The 22,124-nt window shown below is 32.1% G+C and overlaps 2 protein-coding genes across 2 annotated transcripts; both read left to right on the top strand.

The window, feature by feature from the left end:
- Positions 1-2,624: 2,624 nt before the first annotated feature.
- On the top strand, positions 2,625-3,920 carry LOC131056288 (zerumbone synthase). Its single transcript, XM_057990635.2, has 2 exons — positions 2,625-2,781; positions 3,023-3,920. Exons 1-2 carry the CDS (start codon positions 2,744-2,746, stop codon positions 3,816-3,818), a joined length of 834 nt encoding a protein of 277 aa, XP_057846618.1. The 5' UTR covers positions 2,625-2,743; the 3' UTR covers positions 3,819-3,920.
- An 11,050-nt stretch (positions 3,921-14,970) lies between these two features.
- On the top strand, positions 14,971-15,771 carry LOC131056267 (short-chain dehydrogenase reductase 2a-like). The gene has a single exon (XM_057990618.2). It carries the CDS (start codon positions 14,971-14,973, stop codon positions 15,769-15,771), a length of 801 nt encoding a protein of 266 aa, XP_057846601.2.
- Positions 15,772-22,124: the final 6,353 nt, after the last annotated feature.

A 22,124-nucleotide genomic window follows, 5' to 3' on the forward strand; every position in this document is an offset into this window, starting at 1 on the left:
TGGTTAAACTTGTATATCAAGATAGGTTAAAAAGGTAGATAAGAAGAGGTGGTACATAGTTCAAAGAAGGTGAAAAAGAAAAAAAGAAACCAAAAAAGTAAAAGGCATCAAAAACATTTATAAGAAGCATAAGTAAAATTAAATTATAAATTAACTACTAAATAATGAAACAAATAAATTTAAATAATGTAACAAAGGAAGGCAAAAAATATATAATAATGAAACTATAACTTTGCCATATATTTATTTCAACTTTGTTTACTTGAGATGTTATTATAGTCTTGTCTTCTTGTTTTCTCCTTATTAGTACTTGCCATTAGGCAATACTATTGTAATGAGTTTTTTGTTTTTCCAGTTAACTAGTTATTAAAAAATTTAATGTGAACCAATCACAAACAAGTTTTAATTTTTAATTTACCAAAGCCTATTTGTACAAATATAATAGTACACATTAAAGTAACAATATACTAACTATAATTTAATAATATAAAAATGATAATATACTAATAATAATTTAATAATAATATAAAATAATATATTAATAACAATGCAATTTTAATTATTAAAATAAAAAATTATTTATTATATTATCTTTTATGATATACTATCTTATATTATTTTTATTGTAAATTCATGTTCTTATTTTTCTTATTATAATAATTAAAAATATTACGGCTAGAGTTAATAATAGGGTTCAATTAGGATTGGAGTTGGCCTTCCTAAGATTTAAAATGGGAATATAGGGTTAGGGTTTAATTAGTATTAAGGTTATGGTTAATATTGCTATTAATGTGTTCTTCACAAAATATTTTATAATTATACATTTAAGACAACACAATTGTGGAAAGATAAATAATTTAAAACAAAATAAATTAAATTAAACAATATATTAGTTACAATTAATAAATTACTATTTCAACTACAAATTGACAAGAAAAATAAATAATATAAAATTAATAAATTAAATTATACAATATATTAATTACAATTAATAAATTAAATTAAACAATATATTAATTACAATTAATAAATTAAATTAAATTAAACAATATATTAGTTACAATTAATAAATTATTATTTCAACTACAAATTAACAAGGCAAGTACTAGCCACTATGTGGCACTTGTTTAAGTTGTATTTGTCTCTTTCTCCCTTCTATTTTCTTTGGTCTTCTTTCCTTCTTTTTGATTTGGCTCTCTTTTTGTATTTCTATCTTTATACTTATATTTCTATATTATTGTCCCCGGCTCTCCCCCCCTCCCACACACACATTCTAAAATAAGAATACATAATTAATATAATTAAGTTTTAGTTTCATTTTAGTTGTTATATAATTTATCTTTAATAGCTTTTTATAAAAACTTTAGTATTTTTGAAAAAAAATTATCTTAATTTTTAGTTATTTGCTCTTTTATTCATGTACTTATATTTTTATATTCTTTTAATTATATGATTGTTCCATTTTTAGACTTTCATTAATGAGTGTCTATTAAAACTTAATTATTTTTGTTTCTTTAATGTGTATCACTTTTTATTATCATATATATTTAAAAATTGATAAAAATTATATGAATAATTATGAAGTATCATTTGTTTCTTATGATTCATATACATCATTGATAAAGTAAAATATATAATTTTTGAAAAATTAAAAAAAGATTCTACATTATTTTAATCTCAAATTTACAAAAGAACAATTAATTAAAATTACTTAAATTCATTTAAGTTTCATTTATTTAAGTGAGCAAATTACATAAATTAAAGAGTGGAATTAAACATAAAAAACAGAGTAGAAAGTAGGCAAGATTATGTAAATATTATGGTAAAGACGAGCTATTTTATTCACTTAAAATGAAAATAAATTTATAAATTTAGTTTGGAGGAAAGTGAGTGGAGTTTTAAATGTTTGATATATTTGTACTCAAGAAAACGTGTGACATCAATAAGCACCCGTGAGTTTTTGTTTTTTCTGCTACTAGTGTGGCAAACAGACCTGTGGGACTCTCTCTACTGCAGATGGGGATGCATGGGACATGGATGCTCCCCGCCATTTTGGTACTTTGGATAGCCAGTGCCCTTTCAAAACTTCCCTGTACGAGCACAGTCCGCTATTTTGGGTACTAGGCTATTTTACGCACTTTCTGTGGTGTGAGGAAGTTTTCGCTGACAGCAATAACAGCTGTCAAAAACTTTAGGCAGAATAGAGTTTTGATGTGAAGACTGCTAATGACTCATATATTCCAATTCAGTGAAAAGACAGAACTTGTCGAGAGAAACGTGGAAGTGGCGTGTACCTTTAAACTCTTGTACCTCGAGAGAAACGTGGAAGTGGCGTGCACCTTTAAACTCTTGTACCTCGAGAGAAACGTGGAAGTGGCGTGCACCTTTAAACTCTTGTACCTCGAGAGAAACGTGGAAGTGGCGTGCACCTTTAATTTATCCGTGGATGTGTGAAAGTGGACAATTCAAGCCATCCCAATGCAAATCTTAAACAGGTATGCAATCTACCTAATAACAGTCAGAATGTAAAAGATGGAAATGAGAAAGCTTGTAAAACAAACTAAGGACATATCACACGGAAATAATTGATTGAAATTAAATAATTTAATTTTAATAAACCATGTGATAAACAAATTGAAAACAATCAATTAAATTTAAAGAAAAAAACCCAAATTCCAGAGAACTTCCCTATAAAGCCGGTTCTTGGGAAGATATTATTCAAGGGTATTTTCTAGCTCGAGAAATGTCTACCAGAGAGGTCACAGCTGCTCTCTGGAGAAGGTTTTACTTTCCTTAAACATTCCTCTCTCTTTTAATGTAATCTGATTTAGATTTGTTGTTTTCTGATAGCTTTATTGTTTATTAAGCAAAGTCTATGCTGATTTTACACTCTAAACAGCTCTTTCTGTCAGCGCATTCCATGTTTTCCTTGCATAAGCACATAAAACAGATACTGGGGACTCTCATGAGTTAATTTTTTTCAATGTCTATTTGCTTTAAAAAGTGTAATTATTCTGTGCAGACTGCAAGGCAAGGTTGCAATAATTACAGGCGGGTCAAGAGGCATTGGAGAGGCTACTGCTCGGCTATTCACAAATCATGGAGCAAAAGTCATAATTGCAGACATTGCAGATGGCGCTGGTATAAAGTTGGCGGAATCCCTTTCTCCCTGGGCGACATATATCCACTGTGACGTAAGCAAGGAGGAAGATGTAAGCGCAACATTGGATTTGGCCATGGAAAAGCACGGAAAACTGGACATAATGTTTAATAACGCGGGAGTTGTCGGCACGCAGAAAGGGAGCGTGGCAGAGATTGATATCCAGGATTTCGAGCAAGTGATGAACGTCAATGTAAAAGGAGTAATAAACGGTATTAAGCACGCAGCCCGCGTTATGATCCCCAACAGAAAGGGCAGCATTATATCTACAGCTAGTATTGCAGGAATAGCAGGAGGATTTACTCCTTATGCTTACACTGCATCCAAGCATGCGGTTATTGGGCTGACAAAGAACGGTGCCGCAGAGTTGGGGAAATGTGGAATACGCGTGAATTGTATTTCTCCAGCAGCAATCCCCACAGATCTGGTATTGAATTATGTGGGAGTGAACCCTTCACCAGAGGCAAAGACCAAGCTGGAGATGGCGATTGAGGTTGTAGCCCCCTTAAGGGAAGCCAATCTTAGACCAGAGGATATTGCGGAGGCTGCTTTGTATCTGGCCAGTGAGGATTCCAAATATGTGAGCGGTCACAACATGGTGGTGGATGGGGGAAGATCAGTCGTATTAGAGGAAACTGCAGTGTTTGGAAAGTACTAAAGGTGGAAAGGTCCAAGTTTGTCAGTTCATTGATTCATAACTTTTAATGTTAATTTGTACTATTAAACTTTAAAAAAAAAATCTAGATGCATTTGTATAATCTATATTTAATTAAATAATATAATATTATTCTTTAAATAAATAAATAATTTGAAAAAATAAGAAATGAAATTAAATATTTATATTATAACAATATTAAGTTAGGATAGTACAAATTATATGAAAGAAGTACAACCCATCTTAATAAATATTTATATAGGCAAGCTCATTCTATTCTATGTACATCAAGGAGTTACATGCTATGACCTTGTAAATAAACCTTAAACTTAAATTTTAAAGTTTATATAATTCAACTAATTAATAAAGATGATTTTAATATTTTAATTTATTGATCTCCATATCGTGTGGTTTGCAATAAAATTTATTGAGTCATGGAATATTAAAGTTTGAAAATGATTTTTGATCAATATTAAAATATAAGCTTTACCAAGTTTTGGCTTTAGTAGAGGATTTGATTTTAAGTATAAAGGAAGATGTGTATCTTATGTGAAATACAATTAACAAAATTAGAATATTAAATTTATTGAATGTTAATTAGAATATGAAGTGAAACACGATCTATTTAGAGCAGTATTTATTTTCTAATTACATAGACAAAAATATGCAATATATGGTAAAATAAAATTATTAAAAATTAATTAAACCATAGACTATATATGTGGGCCAAGCCCACCTGAATTTAATTCTTCTCACTATTTTTTGGCTGGTTAATTTTTCGTCTCTACTTTTTTAGCGGCCCCACCATGCACAAGCATTTATTATCATTTCTTACGAACCTACAGGAGGTTTGCGCGTTGCGATGCTGTTCCAATTTCAACAAATGGAGTACTTTGATCTCAGTGACAACCTCACATTCTCACCTCAACATCAAAAATTTTAACAGCCAAAACCTTAACAGATTTTTCTCCTCACAATTATCACCATTACTCTGTTCTGCCTGGTACATAGAATATTCAACAACATCCTTGGCAGGGCCTACGCCTTGGCTGCTCTTTCCTTTCTTCGGCTTGGTAATCGCTGCTCTCTCAACAAGTGCCGGGTTCGAAGGAAGAGCCGGTAAATAACGCCTCCCAAATTTGACCTCTGCTCAATTAGGTCAACACTCAAATGCATCTGCTACTACAGGGCAAGGGGACACTGCCAATCGCCCCTAAAATTCACATTCTCGTCCTTGCATGATAAAAAATCTCTGGATTTTTCGAGGCAATTTCTCAAACAGCTCTAAGGCTTCCACATTTTGCATACATGTCAACCAGGGTAGTGGCGATGACATCATCTTACAAAATTCCTCTATCCGTTGTGCTTTAATGGATGTCTATACCCTATTCCAAAGCTCCCATTTCCACATGGGCAGGGAGGATGCTTCAACACTTTGCATACATCTACCAAGGCAGTTGCAACTACAACATCTAATAATCCTCCTCTATCCTTTATGCTTGGATGGATGTCCATACCCTATCCCAAAGCTGTCATTTTTACACAGGCAGGAAGGATGCTGACAAATGTTGTATAATATGACTTTACGCCTGCCAGTCACATACGTTTGAAAGTTTCTAAAGCCTTTTCAACACATCCATTCTATGTGTATCCTACAATAATGCCATTCCATGAGATCACATTTTTATTAGGCATTATGTCAAACAATTCATATGCCTTTATGTATGCTTCCACATTTTGTAAGATATCTATAAAAGCATTCATAACTACAACATTAGATGAAAAATCACTTTTTAATATTCTTTGATGTATGTTCATTTCCCGTTTCAAAGCTCCCACATTGCTGCAAGCTAATATAATACTGGTAAAGTTTATGGAGACTAGTGTTACACCTGCGAATTGCATTTGCTTAAAACTTTCAAAGGCCTTTTCAACATACCCATTTTGACCATTCAGTGTAGATCCTGCCACCATTGTGGTCCATGAGACAACATTTTTTTTAGGTATTTTATTAAACAGTTCGGGCGCCTTGTATATCCTTCCACATTTTGCATACATATGTACTAGTACATTTGAAACTATATCGTCTAACAAAAATTTGCTCTCCATTATGTTAATTTCTATAACCCAACAACAAATTAATTGTTCAACAAATATCACAAAAAAGAAACAATCTAATTTGTAACAATTAATACATTGAGTTAATTAACAATAATGAATAGCGGAAGCAAATTCATACGAAACCAATCACACAAACACAATTAACACCGATATACCCAGGAAACCTCAATATGGGGAAAAACTTGCATATGTTGAATCTTATATTTAGCTTCAAGAGCCAACTTTCCTTTCAAATACCATCCTAGTTGCTACAACAATTTTACATATATAACTTTCTTGATGAAAACATCAACTATGCAAGAGAATAGAAACTTTCATCACACGACACAACCTAAGAGAAACATTCCTTGCATGATGCAAACTGTAACTTTCCTTACATGAAATGAGAGAAAAAAAACTCGCCTTACATAATTCAAACTATCCACACATAAAACCATTCTTAGTAATAACCTCACAACTCTAGGAAACATTCTATTTACAAAATAGAAAATATCCTCTTGCTGAACATACAACATGAGTTGCACTTAAGCAACTTCCATAAACACACCTTCCAAACAATAGAAAAATCAACACTCCCTCTTAGAGAGGAAGGTGTTCTGCACAACACTCATCTTATCTTTCAAAAATACAAACTTACTCTTCATCAAATCCTTCATTCGGATATCTACTATCTGCCCATCCATAAAAATATATTGTAACTTGACTGAAGGATCTTGCTCTTGATCAAAGAACCGAGATGGAAGTTTCTGAATCCATATATAATCACATGTAGCCATATTGGTTGCCATATTCTCGGCCTCTGCAGAACTCAGTGTAACTGACATCTGTTTCCTATTGTACCAAGAGACAACCCCTGATCCCAAACTGAAACAACGCCCTGAAGTGCTCTTCTTGTTAGTTGTACTGTCTACCCAATTGGCATTGGTGAACCCCTCAAGCTTCACTCCATCCTACTAGATCAATTATGCCTCAGAGATACCTTAAAGGAATTGAAAACTGAATACTAAAGAAATCCGTGATACAAAAACTTGACTTCATATTCAGAGTTTACAGCTCTAATACCATGTTAATTTCTATAACCGAACAATAGATTAATTGTTCAACAAATAGCACAGAATTTTTTTTTTGATTTGTAACAATTAATACACTGAGTTAATTAAGAATACTGAATAGTGAAAGCAATTCACAAGAAACCAATCACACAAACAGAGTTAACACCGATATACCAAGGAAACCCCAATATGGGAAAAAAAATCTACAAATGTTGAGTCTTCTATTCAGCTTCAAGAGTAAAATTTCCTTTCGAATACCATCCTAGTTGCTATAAATTTTTTACATATATAGCCTTCTTGATGAAAACATCAACTATGCAAGAGAATAGAAACTTTCCTCACATGGCACAATCTAAGAAAAACATTCCTTACATGATGCAAACTGGAACTTTCCTTACGTGAAGTGAGAGAAAAGAAACTCGCCTTACATAACTCAAATTATCGACACATCAAACTGTTCTTGGTAATAACCTCACAACTCTAGGAAACATTCTATTTACAAAATAGAAAATATCCTCTTGTTGAACATCCAACATGAGCTGCACTTAAGCAACTTCCACAAACACACCTTCAAAACTACAAAAAACTCAATACATTATGTGTTGATGGATGTCCAAACCCTATTATAAAGCTCTTAGTTTGACATAGGCTTGGAGTGCATTGACAAAGGTGAAATTACAAGAGAGGACATCTCCCTCAGTCATTAGGTTAAACACATGGAATGCATCAACTAAACTTATGCACTTTTCAAACATGTGTATTAGTGTATTACATAAAATTTTGTTGGTGGTAAACTTATGTTTTGATGTGAGAATGAATTTGCTTACCCTTTTCAAGGGCTTTCTTGGAAATACAGGTATGCAATAGTAGAAGAGTTTACTCAGTTGTTGTGTGTAATAAAATGGATGTGTAGCACATCCTTTAGTCACCTTTCTCTACATAATGCTCTGAGATTGAGATTGAGATTGAGATTGAAATAAGCAGTTGTCTTTCTCTACATAATGCTCTAAGATTGAGATTGATATTGAAATAAGCAGTGGATAGAAATAATATTGACATTGCATCATTATAATTGAAGTGTTAGAAATGTGTGTTTTTATTCAATTTAGATCTAACACAGTAGCAATATAACACTTCCGCTATGTTTGCACTCATAAATGGTTTTATGCCATTTACATATTTCTTTTTACCAAGGATCATGATGTTGATAAGAAACAAACACTATGGGAATGAGCAAGGTAAATTTTCTTCGGCATCTTAAATTTGGGTATTTGTTTTTTATTTTACCTATAGAGAAAAAAGGATTGGTGTTCTAGATCCATGCATGTGCTTTAAAAACAAACATCTGGACAACTTCAAATTTCTTTGCGTTTGGGAATTTTCAACCTATTAAAAAAATTGTTTCACCTGGAATTCCCAAAAAATTATGTAGTAAACCAATGCTAGAATACAAGATGTTGGAAACAGAAGTAGCAGAACTTTACCACAACAATTTTAATGTTGTGATCCCTCAAAATCCCTTTTCAAGTAATCAATGACATAACTCAAGATTTTGTATAAATTTTTCATTCCACATCTCTAATGATCAAGTTGGAAGGACAAGAAAATCATCCATGAAATTCACTAAAATGTGAGACTGGAAATGGTGTAGATCACTTATCTAGCTTAGCTTCTCTTCATTTCTTTAGATCTATTGCTTATGATAAAATTGGGTTTTTTGGGCGTGAAAGAATCAAACATATGTGTCAATGATAGTCTGGATCATTTACTTTTCTACAACTAAAACATTGCTTGCAAGTCCATTCCAAATGGTTCCTTTGGATAACTAGGTGGGAAAGGACCTTTCCTAATAGTCACCATGATAGGTGGGAATTCTACTGAACAGAATATTTTTAATTTAAAACAATTGTATTATAAGATTAATATTAACATTATATTAATGTCATATGATTATTATTATTATAAATATAAAAATAATTTTAATTATATAGTAATTTAATTATAATCTTAACTGAATTCTAACTATAATCTTAATCTCAACTCTAATACTAATTCTAATTGTTAATATAATCTTAATCTTAACTACAACATCATTTCTAATTCAACTTCATCGAATTGAAATGAATGAGTGATCTAAAACTCAATGAAATCCTATTTTCACATGATACAAATGTCAAAGATTGTCGATAATAATTCCAAAACCCCAAAAAAATTATAAACACTAACACAGAGGATGCTACGGAAAAGACTCATTGTCATGTACTCCAAACGTGGGCAAAAAAGCTCTAAAAACACTCATGAAAAAATAAAGTATGATTTAGACAAGTGGGCCAATCAAATTTATTTTAAAGGTTAAATAAATAAATAAAAGTAAAAAAACAACTCACTTTACAACTTTGTTGTAAAATTAATTTTTTTATGCATAATGTATTACAGGCGAGTCTCCAAACAGATTTCATAGTTTCAAATTAATTTGCATTCTTAGATTTGCATATTTTAAAATCACTTCATTTACATTATAAATAATTTACACTAATAAATACAAGTTTTAAGCTTTGATTTTGTACCTCCAACATTTTATTCAAAATATATTTAACTATTGATGTAACCATTGCACCTTCTTTTGATATAAATGCTAGTATATAAATAAATCGACCTGATGAAAAGCTTTGAACAAAAAAAAAGCCCTGATGATATTTCCAAGTTTTGTATCTATTTGAATAGTTAATTGATCGAATATATATTTTAAAATTTCAAAACATACACATAGAAATGTGAGCCAAAAGAAAATTAAAAGTTTTCATTATTTTCTTGAAATCATTCCTTTTATATGTATATAATGTTGTATAACATGTACCAAATGTAATTTTTTTCAATTTTTTGTGAGAAACTAAAAAGTGTCAGCAAAAAAATTATAAATGAGTTTTTATTTTTGAAAAATAAATATATTATAAAAATTTATTGAAGGACAACACCTTAATGTAGTTAAATTGTTTTTAAAAAGTACATGATTAGAAAGGTGACAAAATATTGATCTAGTCTTTACCCTTTTTCAAAAGTAATATCTTGAAATGTGATCTCTATTTCAGAACACACTTGACATTTACTTTTTTTCATGTTTTATGCAAAAACACTTCTTTAGACACCTTACATATAGCTCTAAGTTCAATGTTGAGGGTGGTATTCCAATGTAACTTCAAATAAAACACATGTGCATTATAATGTGCACATATTGTAAGTTATAAAAAACCCAACACACAATCATTTTTTCTTTTTTTTTTCTTTCAAGATTCTTATAATATGAACATGCTATAACATACTCATATTATAATGCACTAGTATTATGGGTTAGAATTTTCAATCCATAATGTTAGTGCAATATATTATGCTGTATGACCTTGTGCACTTACCTATAAACCACAATGAAAGATTCAAACTATTATCATGCTTAGAGTAGGAACTATTAATCACAATTATTCATGACAACGAAAAATAGGAATAAACATCATTGAGTCCCCTATACTCATTTTAATGTATGACTTGGCATTTTCAAATATTCAATTTTAGCTAAATCTTTTAGAATTGTAGGAATCAATCTTGCAGCACAATAAGGTGCATGGGAAATGAATTTGAATTAAGCATGATTCTATCCCAGAGGCTAAACCAAAACAATAATTGTGTTGAAGACATGACAATGAATGAAACCCAAAATGATGAATAAATAAAACCTAAATTAAGCAAATGGAAATGTAATAAAAATCTAATATATCATGAAACAAAACCAAAACATACATAAAAGGTATGGAAAGTATAAAAAATTGATAAAAAAGCATTAGCCAATGAAAAATATTTATAATCTAATAGAAATCCAAAAAATACACGCTTAAAAATAAACGAGTTGAAAAAAAAAGGAATTCCAAAATGTTAAAATATTAGAAATATATATATTTTATAAAAGTTATAAAATTTATTAAAATCTATTTTTTGAAGTTTCAAATCATTTGAAATACAATCAAAGCCTTGTCTTCTACGATTTCAGATTCTTTTATGTTCAACAAAATTTCTCTATTGAATTCATTCATAATTATTTCACTAGCATACCAAAACTTTTTAACTCTTACCTTCTTAAAATCTTAATTATTTTGAACACAAATACTTAGAATACATTGATATCACAATAAAATATAAGCCCTCCTCACATTCAATGCCGAAGGGAGACGTCTTAGTTGATACGAAAGATAAAAGAAAACGCAGGAAACATACCAAATGAAAGTTAATATGTCCCATCTCTGTCAATCCACCATCGATTGTCGATGATATCTCTGTAGACTCCATATGCTATAAAATACTATAAATTTGCACAAATTTTAAAACCATTCAGGATGTCTATTTATACTGGAGTTATCATTCATTATAAATAAATACGATGAAGTGCAGCTTAACAAAACTACTAAATTATGGAGTAAGAAATGGACAGCTATTGTAAGTTCTGTCTCATTTCGAATCTTACATATCGAAAGAATTTGTAAAAATTCTAAAGCTATTCAGGATGTCTATTTAGATTTGGAGTTATCATTAATTACAAATAGATACGATGAACTGCAGCTTCATAAAACTACAAAATTATGGAGTTAAGAAATGGACTCGGCTATTTTAACTTCTGTCTCATTTTGAGTTGAGCATATCCAAAACATTAAATAGATTTAACGTGAGCCTTTCAAACTTATGTTCGCCGTCCCAACTTTTCTGTTTATATCAAGTTCCTGGTGCATCTCGTTTTCTCCACCACCCTTTGCGTCTGTCCTTTCTATCAATAAATGGCTGTAAAAGTCTTGTAGTTGAGATACGGCAGAATCTTCTATCTCCAGTTCGTCGAAGTGAATGTAGTTAAGTGCTACAGAATATAAATATCATCATACGTAGGCAAATTTGGTTCCATCGGCATGCTCAAGGCGATAAGCTTGTTGGTATGAATGAGGTTGTGGGTCAGAAGAGCTTTAATCAGAAGGACCTGTGCAATAAAAAGCGTTACCTAATCCCAAGTTCAAAAGGTTTCTTTATCCATTATACAGTCTGGCAGATTTAATCCTGGGGAGAGATGTCTTGTGGCGCAGCTGCTAATCTGGTGAGAAGGTAGTTGCTTCATCCTTTACTTTTTCCTGATGATCCAGATCGTTAATCTTTTCATGCTTCATTGCCAGTCAATTTGGTTGTTCATAAATTTTGTTTCAGCTAAAATCTAAATTATAATTTGCTGATTATATTAGTAAAAGCTCAACAATTCTGAGTTATAGAATAATCCTGACCATTCACTTTAATTGTCATTCAATTTGCAAGTGACTAGATACCCAGTTCAGAAATAAAGTTTTTCTTAACTAACAACTTTTTCACCTGTTAAAGTAACAATTTTCCCAACTTATAAATTATTTAAATGTTTAGGTTTCTAAGTATATAAGAGATAATGGATATATTGGTCAATTGCTTTACTTCAAACCAGCAGGTCACAGGCCTTAACATTAAATTTTACTGCCCAAGAAACTTAATGGGTATCTTTTAAGAATAGCTTCAAAAAGATAACACCACATATGTTTACTGAAAATGGGAATTGTTTAAGAAGAGCATCTGTTTATATGTAATACGTATACTTTTAACATAGTTTTTAATGTAAAAGTTACAGACAAAGTTATATTTTACTTGTAACAATTTAATGGTACTGTTTATGTTCAATAATGGATGGATTAGAGTGAATTAATTTCTTATAAAAAGGTTTATGTTTGTTTTACAATAATATATAATTATATAATTTTTGAATCAAATTCATTGATTCATATTTTATGAGTAGTAGTTTATATACATTTATTTCTAATGAGAATAAAAGGTTTATTTAGCACTGTTAGTATTTAGGTGAGACTTATGAATGTGAAGAATTGAATTTTCTTAAGAGGTTACTTTTCCTATTACTATTTGTAGTCACACAAATCTGTCCAGCTTAATTAAATAAATATTTGCTATTTATTTGATTAAAAATCCACTAGCCATCAGTTAATTAAATTAGTATTTAATTAATTCATCTCTAAGCATTCTTCTATTAATTAAATAAATTATTCAATTTATTTTAATTAATTCATTAAACCAAATCCACAATCAATTAAATAAATAAAATCTATTTATTTAATTAAAATCCCCTTTTTCCTTTTTTAAATAAATTAAATAAAATATTTATTTAAATCATTATCCCCTCCACTTGCATTTTCCTACAAATGCAACTTGCACACATTTATTGAAATAAATGAATTTTTATTTTAATAAAATCCTATTTTCCCTCACCCACCAAATCCACTTGCAAAATCTAATCCCCTTCTAGATTCTTCTAACCCCTTCCTAATTAGCTTAATCCATCCCTTAATTATTGTCACATTCCTAAGCAAAATGGAATCACTTCTCAAAGACTTCAAAAGTCTTTGAAAAGCATTTAATGCTTTGTGTGTTCAACAAATTAACCCCCAAAGTCTTCCAAGACCACTAATGGCTCTTACATGACCATTTATAGCTCTTACATAACCATTTATGGTTATTTCAAACTTGTCTCTCCAAACATTTATTGTTTTGACCACATTTATCCTTTTCACATTTGCACAAGAGTTTATCCATTGGATAAAAGCTTTATTCTTTGAATAAAGAGTTTATTCATTCAACCAGCCTTGACTTTAACTCCCAAGGTCATATCAAGCATTTAATGCTTATTCTCTCTTCTCTCAACCTATCTCACATTGACACTTGTCATCCTGGGATTGGGTTGAAAGCCCTCACATGGATTTGAAATCATTCAATCCTGACCCTTGTTGAGATTGCTCAATCTCAACCATCCATTGCTCCATTTTTCCTATAAATAGAGCCCATTTCTTCATAATTCAGATCCTGAAAACTTGTATGCATTTAACCTATAGGCATTTTAGAGAGCATTTAGCATAGCAAACTCATGTATTGTCATTTTGGTTAAAATAAATCAATTTTAGCATCAATAGCTTAATATTAGCTTTTCATTTTACATTTAGAGCAAAATACTACAATCTCAATCTTCCATAAGCATCCATAGTGCAAAAAGCTGCTAAGAGCTACACTATTTTGGAACTTGGAGAGGAGAGGAACAAGGGAGAAGGAGCTAAGAGCATGCTAAGAGGCATTTGGAGATGCCTCATTACCTTTGTTTCATTTGTTAGATATATTAGCATGTTTTTAGTATCTCTCTTGATATGCCTATTTAGATTAGTTTTTGATTGACTAACACTAACGATTTTCTTGTGTCTTGTGTGTTATTTATCATTGACTAACCTTGTCCATTTTGCAGCGCATCACTATTCATTATTTTTCTCAGCAACAAATTCACTTAGCTTGTTAATACATTTACAAAAGCTTCATCAAAAGTTTTGCTTTATTAATCATTCATTATAGAGTCCTTTTAGCTCATCCATTGATCAGCAGACCATTTTATCTTGTGAAAAATAGAATTGTGCGAACTGTCATTCATAAAACATAAATTAATGAATTTGATAAAAATTAAGTTATTGTTTATTTATGTGAATATCATAATTTGACACACAACATAAAATATCTCCCATTTATCAATAAACAAACCAAAACAACTCTATAATGTTATGATTCATAACATAGAACATGGATGAAACTTTAGCAATTAGAATAACAAAGTTATGTGAACATGATTTTCGTGAAAACTCAATTGCTAATTCCCTTCAACATAAAGTAGTTTAAAAAGAATAGATGACCTCCAAGAAGTCCCACTACATGAACACCATGTAAGCACTAAAGTATAACTCAATAAATTTGATATCATAATTAAACACACTGAAAAGTACTTTTACTATTAAGAATTTTAAGAATTATTGTTCAGTGCATAATCTCTGGTTTGAGAGTGTATTGTGTAGAGTGATTCAATCACCAAGACAATTAAGAGCTATGTATATATGTATTGCAGACTGGAAGACAAGATCGCAATAATCACAGGAGGAGCATCAGGTATCGGCGCAGCCAGTGCTCGCCTGTTTTCAAATCATGGAGACAAAGTCATCATCGCTGACATTGCAGACGAAAAAGGTCACAAACTTGCGGAATCCCTTTCGCCACATACGACCTTCATCCAATGTAATGTAAGCAATGAGCAAGACGTGAGCGCAGTAGTTGATTTGGCCATGGAAAAACACGGACGGCTCGACATTATGTTCAACAACGCAGGAGTCACTGACAGACAGACAGGTACCGTTGCAGATTACGGGATGGACCAATTTGACAAAGCCATGAATGTAAACGCAAGAGGTGCAATGCACGGCATTAAGCACGCAGCCCGCGTTATGATCCCAAACAGAAAAGGCAGCATTATTAATACATCGAGTGTTTCTGGTATGGTGGGAGGCATGGAGCCTTATGGATACACAGTTTCTAAGCATGCAATTATAGGTGTGACTAAGAACGGTGCAGCTGAGTTGGGGAAATATGGCATCAGAGTCAACTGTATTTCTCCTGCTGCGCTCGCCACTGAATTGGTAATGAATTATTTGGGAAAGGATTCTTCAGAAGAAGAAATTTCCAAAGTTGATGCTGTAGCTCACAGCATAGCCAACTTGAAGGGAACAGTTCTGAAAGCAGAGGATGTTGCATATGCGGCATTGTATTTGGCCAGTGAGGAGTCTAAGTATGTAAGTGGTCATAATCTTGTTGTGGACGGGGGAATCGCAGTTGTAAACCACAATTGGGGACTATACAAGTGACCATGATGGTACACGCAGTTCTCTAACCTTCTCCATTGTTAGGAATAATTGCTTTTCAAATCATCCTCATCATCCACCTTCTGCTACTATTTTATATGATTTATGTTCATATTGCTTTACATTCTAAGGTTGTAATTTTATATTCATTCAATTTTTATTTTTTTTAAATATGTAATATTATAATATAAATGATAATATAATTATTTGTTCATAAAAACAGATATATTTGTATATTTTAATGATTGAGTATTGTTGAATTGTTAATATCATCAGTAGAATATTGTGAAAAATATTATATATGTTATATAGTGGGTATTTTTTGAATAGTCTTTTTATGGTCATGTTGTAAGTTTAATTATGTGTTTAATTATCTTTTTTTAATTTTAAATATCTCTTTTAAGTTGACACAAATTTCTAAACATAAAAATCGCACAATCAATCTAAAGAGCCTGGGGTGCATTCCATCAAGCCTAAATTGTATGTATATCATTTCATACAATGAAATAGAAATTTACACAACTTGAGAATCTAGCATTGAAAAGAAAAGGAGTATAAATCTCATTGTTAATTTTCGTAGTGTATCATTCACATTGAGGGACTTGCCTTTATCGAAAGTGTATTGCATTGTACATCTCTTCTCAAGTCAATGATAATATTGCCATTGGCGTTATGGTTGACCCTACTAGCCGGGTTTATGTTATAACTAAGGAGATGCTCTTCATTAATGGTCTTCATAGGGAAAAATATGATGAGTCTAAGGCCACCATTCATATTCATGATGGCTATTTTTTATCTCCTCTTGGTTTATTCTATTATCAATCTTTGTGGGACCTAAGGCAATGTCTACTACATTTGTCATGATTCCAAAGTCCAATCTATTTAGAGTGAATTTAGGCATTCCTTGGTAAGTTTCCATGAATCTGATCACTTTGTATGTCCACAAATGTTTAAAGTTTCCTCATGAGGGCACCATGCATAATATCTAAGATACTGAATATTAACCACTAGTGCCTTATGGGGGCTTTATACTTGAACATTTATGTGCTATTGCAGTATGGCTTATTCTACCCCATCATGACTTGTTATATAAAGTTTATTGTAGATACAAGACTAGGAGCCCATCACTTGATTGTATTCTTCCTACTGTTGTAATTCCTTCTTCTTAGTGTTCTCCTATGTCACAATTTGATTTGTCCTTTATGCCTTCTTAATTGAGGGTTGAGGATAAGCATGCTCCCTCAAGCAGACCTCCTCATTCTTCTAATACTTCACATCCTTCAATAATGTCTTATGTTCCTTTGACTATTGCTAGCATAGAAAATTAAAAGGCACCCATGTTATCTAGTCTAAACTATATTTTTTCAACTTTTGATTTTTCAAACATCCCCTTGTCCAACTTTGTATGGTAAGGGAAAGTGTACTCCTAAGGTTTGTACTACCCATGTATCGCCTACATGTTGATCACTAAAGCCTCCTACGGTTGTGTCTAAGGTCCCTACTATCATAGCACCTCCTACTCCATGCATGAAATCTCTTATTTCATAGGAAATGGCTATGAAGATGGCTTCACCCATGTATAGGATTATCTAGAGTCTTCTCGAGAATCTATTCCTAGTTTCCATCTTCAATGCAACCAACTTGTGCATGACCTTGTGCATCATCAATGTCTAATGGCCGACAAACATGATTCCATGCAAAAGAAGGAGGATGAGTCTCATGCTTCAACTTCTAAGTTTATTACCATTCCTATTCTAGTTTCTACTTCTACGCCTACTTTTAGTTTTGCTAGTTTGGTCCCACTTCTAGTTTGTTTGGTTAACTCAAATGTACATCACCCAAAAATGTTGCTAGTCTTCATCACCCACTCTTTAGAACTGCCTCTTGTCACTTCTTTCCTTTATATTATTCCTTTTTTGCAACCAATAGACATGCTTCATACAAAGGTTTTTGTTCCCCACACCTGTCAAAAACCTCTTCATCTTAGCCTCCCTAGCATCCTTCGACCAACAATGGCCGATGTGAAGGTTTTTCATTAACCACCTAAGCACAAGTTTGAGTAGGGCCTCATTCCTAAGTTTTGGTGCAAGAATTTTTCTCCACATACTCCTCCATCTACTAGCTTATCTTTATTTGTTCTTGTAGTTGAGAAGGCTCCTCCTTCAAATGTTATCACAACTCCTCTCCAAGAGGTTAGTATGGAGGCTCTTGTTTTGTAACAACCTATAGCTAAGTCACTACACTCCTTTCCTAAGAAGCGTACATTTAACTCTCTTGAGGATATTTCATCACTATCGACTATCTTTACAAGATCATTGACACTAAACTCATAAGAGTTACTTAATAAAAATGTCCAGGCAACTTCATCCTTCACTCTTGTTTGATGTGAGACTCCTAGCATTGCTTTAGTCATTGTCCCTCTACAACTCAACCTCCTTCCCCCTATGACTAGGATTGGGAGGAGAATGAGAATTCATTGGAGGTGATTAATTAGAATTGTATTCTTCATGTCTCTAGATTAGAGTCTACATATTTATTTGTGTTCCCCCATACTTTCTTCTATGTGTTTGTTCTCTATCCTAGAGGATCCAAGATACCATTGTAGGTACTTGGATATAAGAGATAAAAAAGTTTCTTAAGTATTCCTCTATTTGTTGGGTCATTTTTTTATTTCTCATGCGTTGATATATATTTGAATATTCAAGGATGATGCAAAACATGGGGGGCATTTAGGCCTTCTTCCATGTTGACCCAAATTTTTATTTTGTCTTCGTGTGCTCTTTCTCCATGTTTTGATTTATTTGGTTATATTATGATGATTTGTATATAATCTATTCAAAAATAATATTGAGATGAATCCTATTAATCTTGAATGTTGTGATCCTCATGTCCTCTTTTGCATGCATTTTTGTGTGTGTTGTGGGTTTTATGTGTTATATTTTGCAGGATAAGATGACATTATTACATCTTGATATATATTTTATAATGCAACATATCTTTTTCCTTATAATAATTAGTTATACTCATTATTGAATAAATTAGTCTAATTGGGACTATCCTTATCATAGTTTGATTTCAATCATTATTATAATTTAGAAATATGTCTCAAAATTTATGTCTCATTACATATTTGTCATCTAGCATGGTGGCACCCTACTAGACTTTAACTTTATATGCATCTTATTTTTTTCTAAATGTCTTGTAATGTAGTTTACAGAAGTCATAGGTCAATTGGATTATCATATGGTTTCTAGCATAACAAAGGTTTCTACCCATACTTATCAATATTTCTTATATCTAAGCAATTTTTAATGTCTATTTTGTTTCTTTCTCAGCTAACATGTTTTTCTATAGCTAACATGGTTATAGTGATCATAAAGATTAACAATTTTATGCAAGATTGGCTCAAGTCTCTTTCCTAGGGGTACTCCATATAGGTATAAGACTCTTCATCTCCTTTTCATCCTAGATAAAATAATATCAACACTTTCTCTCTCTACTTTATCTTGCATCTTTTCTAGACGAACTATGCTCACTAAAGTGGGGGAGAAGTGTAATGTCATAAATTACATCCTATGCAATTTCACATGACATAGCCTTCCCTTTAGTTTAATTTAGGAAAACCATGCCCATTCACCTTATTCCCAATCTAAAAAATTTGTATTTTACTAGATACACACAATTCCCCAACTGTTTGGCCAATATTGGTTTGGAAAAATGTGCCAAACATTTCTGTCCAAAAAACATTTGTAGTTGTATTAGCTATTGCGATGTTACGATTTTTATTCTTCAACATTGTAGTGCCTTTTCCAACCCACAACATCATCGAGAATTCTTTTGACATTTCTATTTGGCTTTTGAAATCCTACAATTTGTCTCTGACATTCTGCATTGGAGTCAAGTGTTAACATTCACACATTCTCATACTCACAACATCATTTTCAACACCATACTCAGTTAGTTCTCTGATCTACGCACCATTTTCTTTGTCATTTCTTCATCCATTCTCTTACACAATGATATATTGGAGTTTCATTGTCAAAATACAATGATTGTCAATATGAATTTAGGGGCAATTGTTGCTTCCTTGTTGCATTTATAGTCTTCTTGGCTTCATTTACTTGAGGAGTCACAATTTCTAAATTTTTATGAGCATATCGTCTATTTTTTATTAAATAGAATATTATACATTTTCTATTGCATTTCTATTATATATCTCTTTTTTTGGCTTTCAACACACTCCTTGAAATCACCATGATGGTGCTCTTCTTCCTCTAAACCACTCCATTTTGTTGTTGAGTATAATTATTTTTTAAATCCTTGGTGCAATGATACTTGCAAAAACTAACTCATTGGAGATATATTCTCCCCATCTATCTAGCCTTATGAACTTGATGAAAGTTCCACTTTGTTTCTCATTGTGAGATTTTGACAAGATCTAGAGGCAATGGAAAGCACAAATAAGAGAGACAAAATATATGATAGGAATAAATTGTATTTTATCAAGATGCAAAACATGATCAACTGGATCATTACACGATGTTGATTGATTCCCCGTATAAACAATGTAGATGAGCCTGCTTATATAGGTAAGGCTAGGAATATGTGAGCACACAAACATGACATGTGGATCAATAAGAAAAAAGGGTAGGTAGGAAATAGGCGTGGGTAGGTAGGAGAAACAATGTAATATTCCACATGAGGTGGAATGTAACAACAAGATAAGATCAACACCATAAAAGGTGGAAATTCTCCTACACACACTATCCCAACGTGGCACAAGCACCCAAGTGTCCCATACCCAAACTATTATTAAATGCATGTTCTAAGTAAACTTAAGTATAGTGTAATAATATCCATGATGAATAATTATTTACACCAACACCCCCCCCTTAAGTGCAACTTAGGGGAATGCACTAGAGTCTACAATGCAACTAAGCCATGCAAGATGGGTCCCGACTATGTTAGGTACCCATGAACAAATACAAATTCAATCTCCCATAAATGGAGAAAGAGAGAGAAAGCCAATGGAAAAAAACCCTCCCCCAAAAGAGAGATGAAGAAAGCACACAATGCTCTCAATGATAAATGAGAAGAACAAAAAAATTTCTCCCCCATAAGAGAGAAGAAGAGACCATGAAGCCCTCCCTCAATGTCAAATCTCCTACAAAGATGTTCCAATGATGATGACCAGAATACCTCCCCATAAGGAAGAAAGAGAGCCAATGCTGCACCAATAATGTCAAAGTGTGACAAAACTAGGTACCATGTCGAAAATCATGAATCACTCACTGCAACAAAATGCAGATCATGCATGGAGACAACCTTCTTTGAGCATCATCTGGATACTCATAAATGGCAAAAATACTGGTACAAGATAAGTCTCATGGGAGCCATGCACAAATGTGTCCAATCTATGTCTCAACTGGAGCCATGCACCAAGTCTCACAAGATATTCCTAGTCTACGTGTAAAAGAGGATCAAATAGTCAACAATGACAAGATACAAAGAGGTGTGGCACTTTATGATAGTGCGAGTACAACATTGCTCAAGCAAGAGCATACATCATGATAAAATATACAAATGTGGAAACATGAAAATGATTCCACCAACAAAGAAGCCCTGTAGAATACTATAGATGAAGATGCCTTTGAATGAAATTTCAACAAGAGATATAAATGAACAATTGACCCCCCATAAAAAGATCATGTTGGAACATGCAAATAATGGCAAAGTGGACGTCTGATTTCAAATTTACAACTTCTCAAAATGAGATATAAGAGACTTCAACAAATACTGCTAGTGATCTAAACTGAGATCCAAGCAAAATAGAAGTACCAAATAGGCCAAAAAATGACCAAATACTAAAAGTACACTTTCTACTCAAAATCAATGCAAACAAATGGTATATTGTGAAAGTAGACAAAAAATTATGCACTTAAAAAAAAAATGGCACTTGAAAAGGAGGTTGTATGAGCCCAAATGAAGTCTCCAAAGTTGTAAAAAACAAGATTTCATGATTTCTGAAAAAACTGTATCCGAAATTCAGAAATCTCCTACACCGCTGTACAGATCACAAAATTCTACCAAAAAACAAAAAATATTGCTCAAACAAAGGAGCTCGGATGAGTGAGATATCACTATTTGAAAATTGCCTACAAAATTATAATTTCTAGAAACTTTCCGTCGCATCTACAAACTTCAAATGCCTCTAGATTTGGCCTCCGAAGATCAATTTGGATGAAACAAAAGGAAAAACTGACTTTGTTGGACCTCCTGAATCCAATGGTAACCTCATATTTGACCCATCAAACTTCAATAATAACCTGCAATAGAAAGCTCCAAAATATACAACC

Source organism: Cryptomeria japonica, chromosome 7, assembly GCF_030272615.1.
Source record: "Cryptomeria japonica chromosome 7, Sugi_1.0, whole genome shotgun sequence".
NCBI lineage: Eukaryota > Viridiplantae > Streptophyta > Pinopsida > Cupressales > Cupressaceae > Cryptomeria > Cryptomeria japonica.

Bases quoted from the DNA above. Each gene is read 5' to 3' on its own strand.
- LOC131056267 (XM_057990618.2), top strand. From the start codon at position 14,971: ATGTATTGCAGACTGGAAGACAAGATCGCAATAATCACAGGAGGAGCA.
- LOC131056288 (XM_057990635.2), top strand. From the start codon at position 2,744: ATGTCTACCAGAGAGGTCACAGCTGCTCTCTGGAGAAG. The intron at 2,782-3,022 runs GTTTTACTTTCC...TATTCTGTGCAG, and splicing joins ACAGCTGCTCTCTGGAGAAG to ACTGCAAGGCAAGGTTGCAA.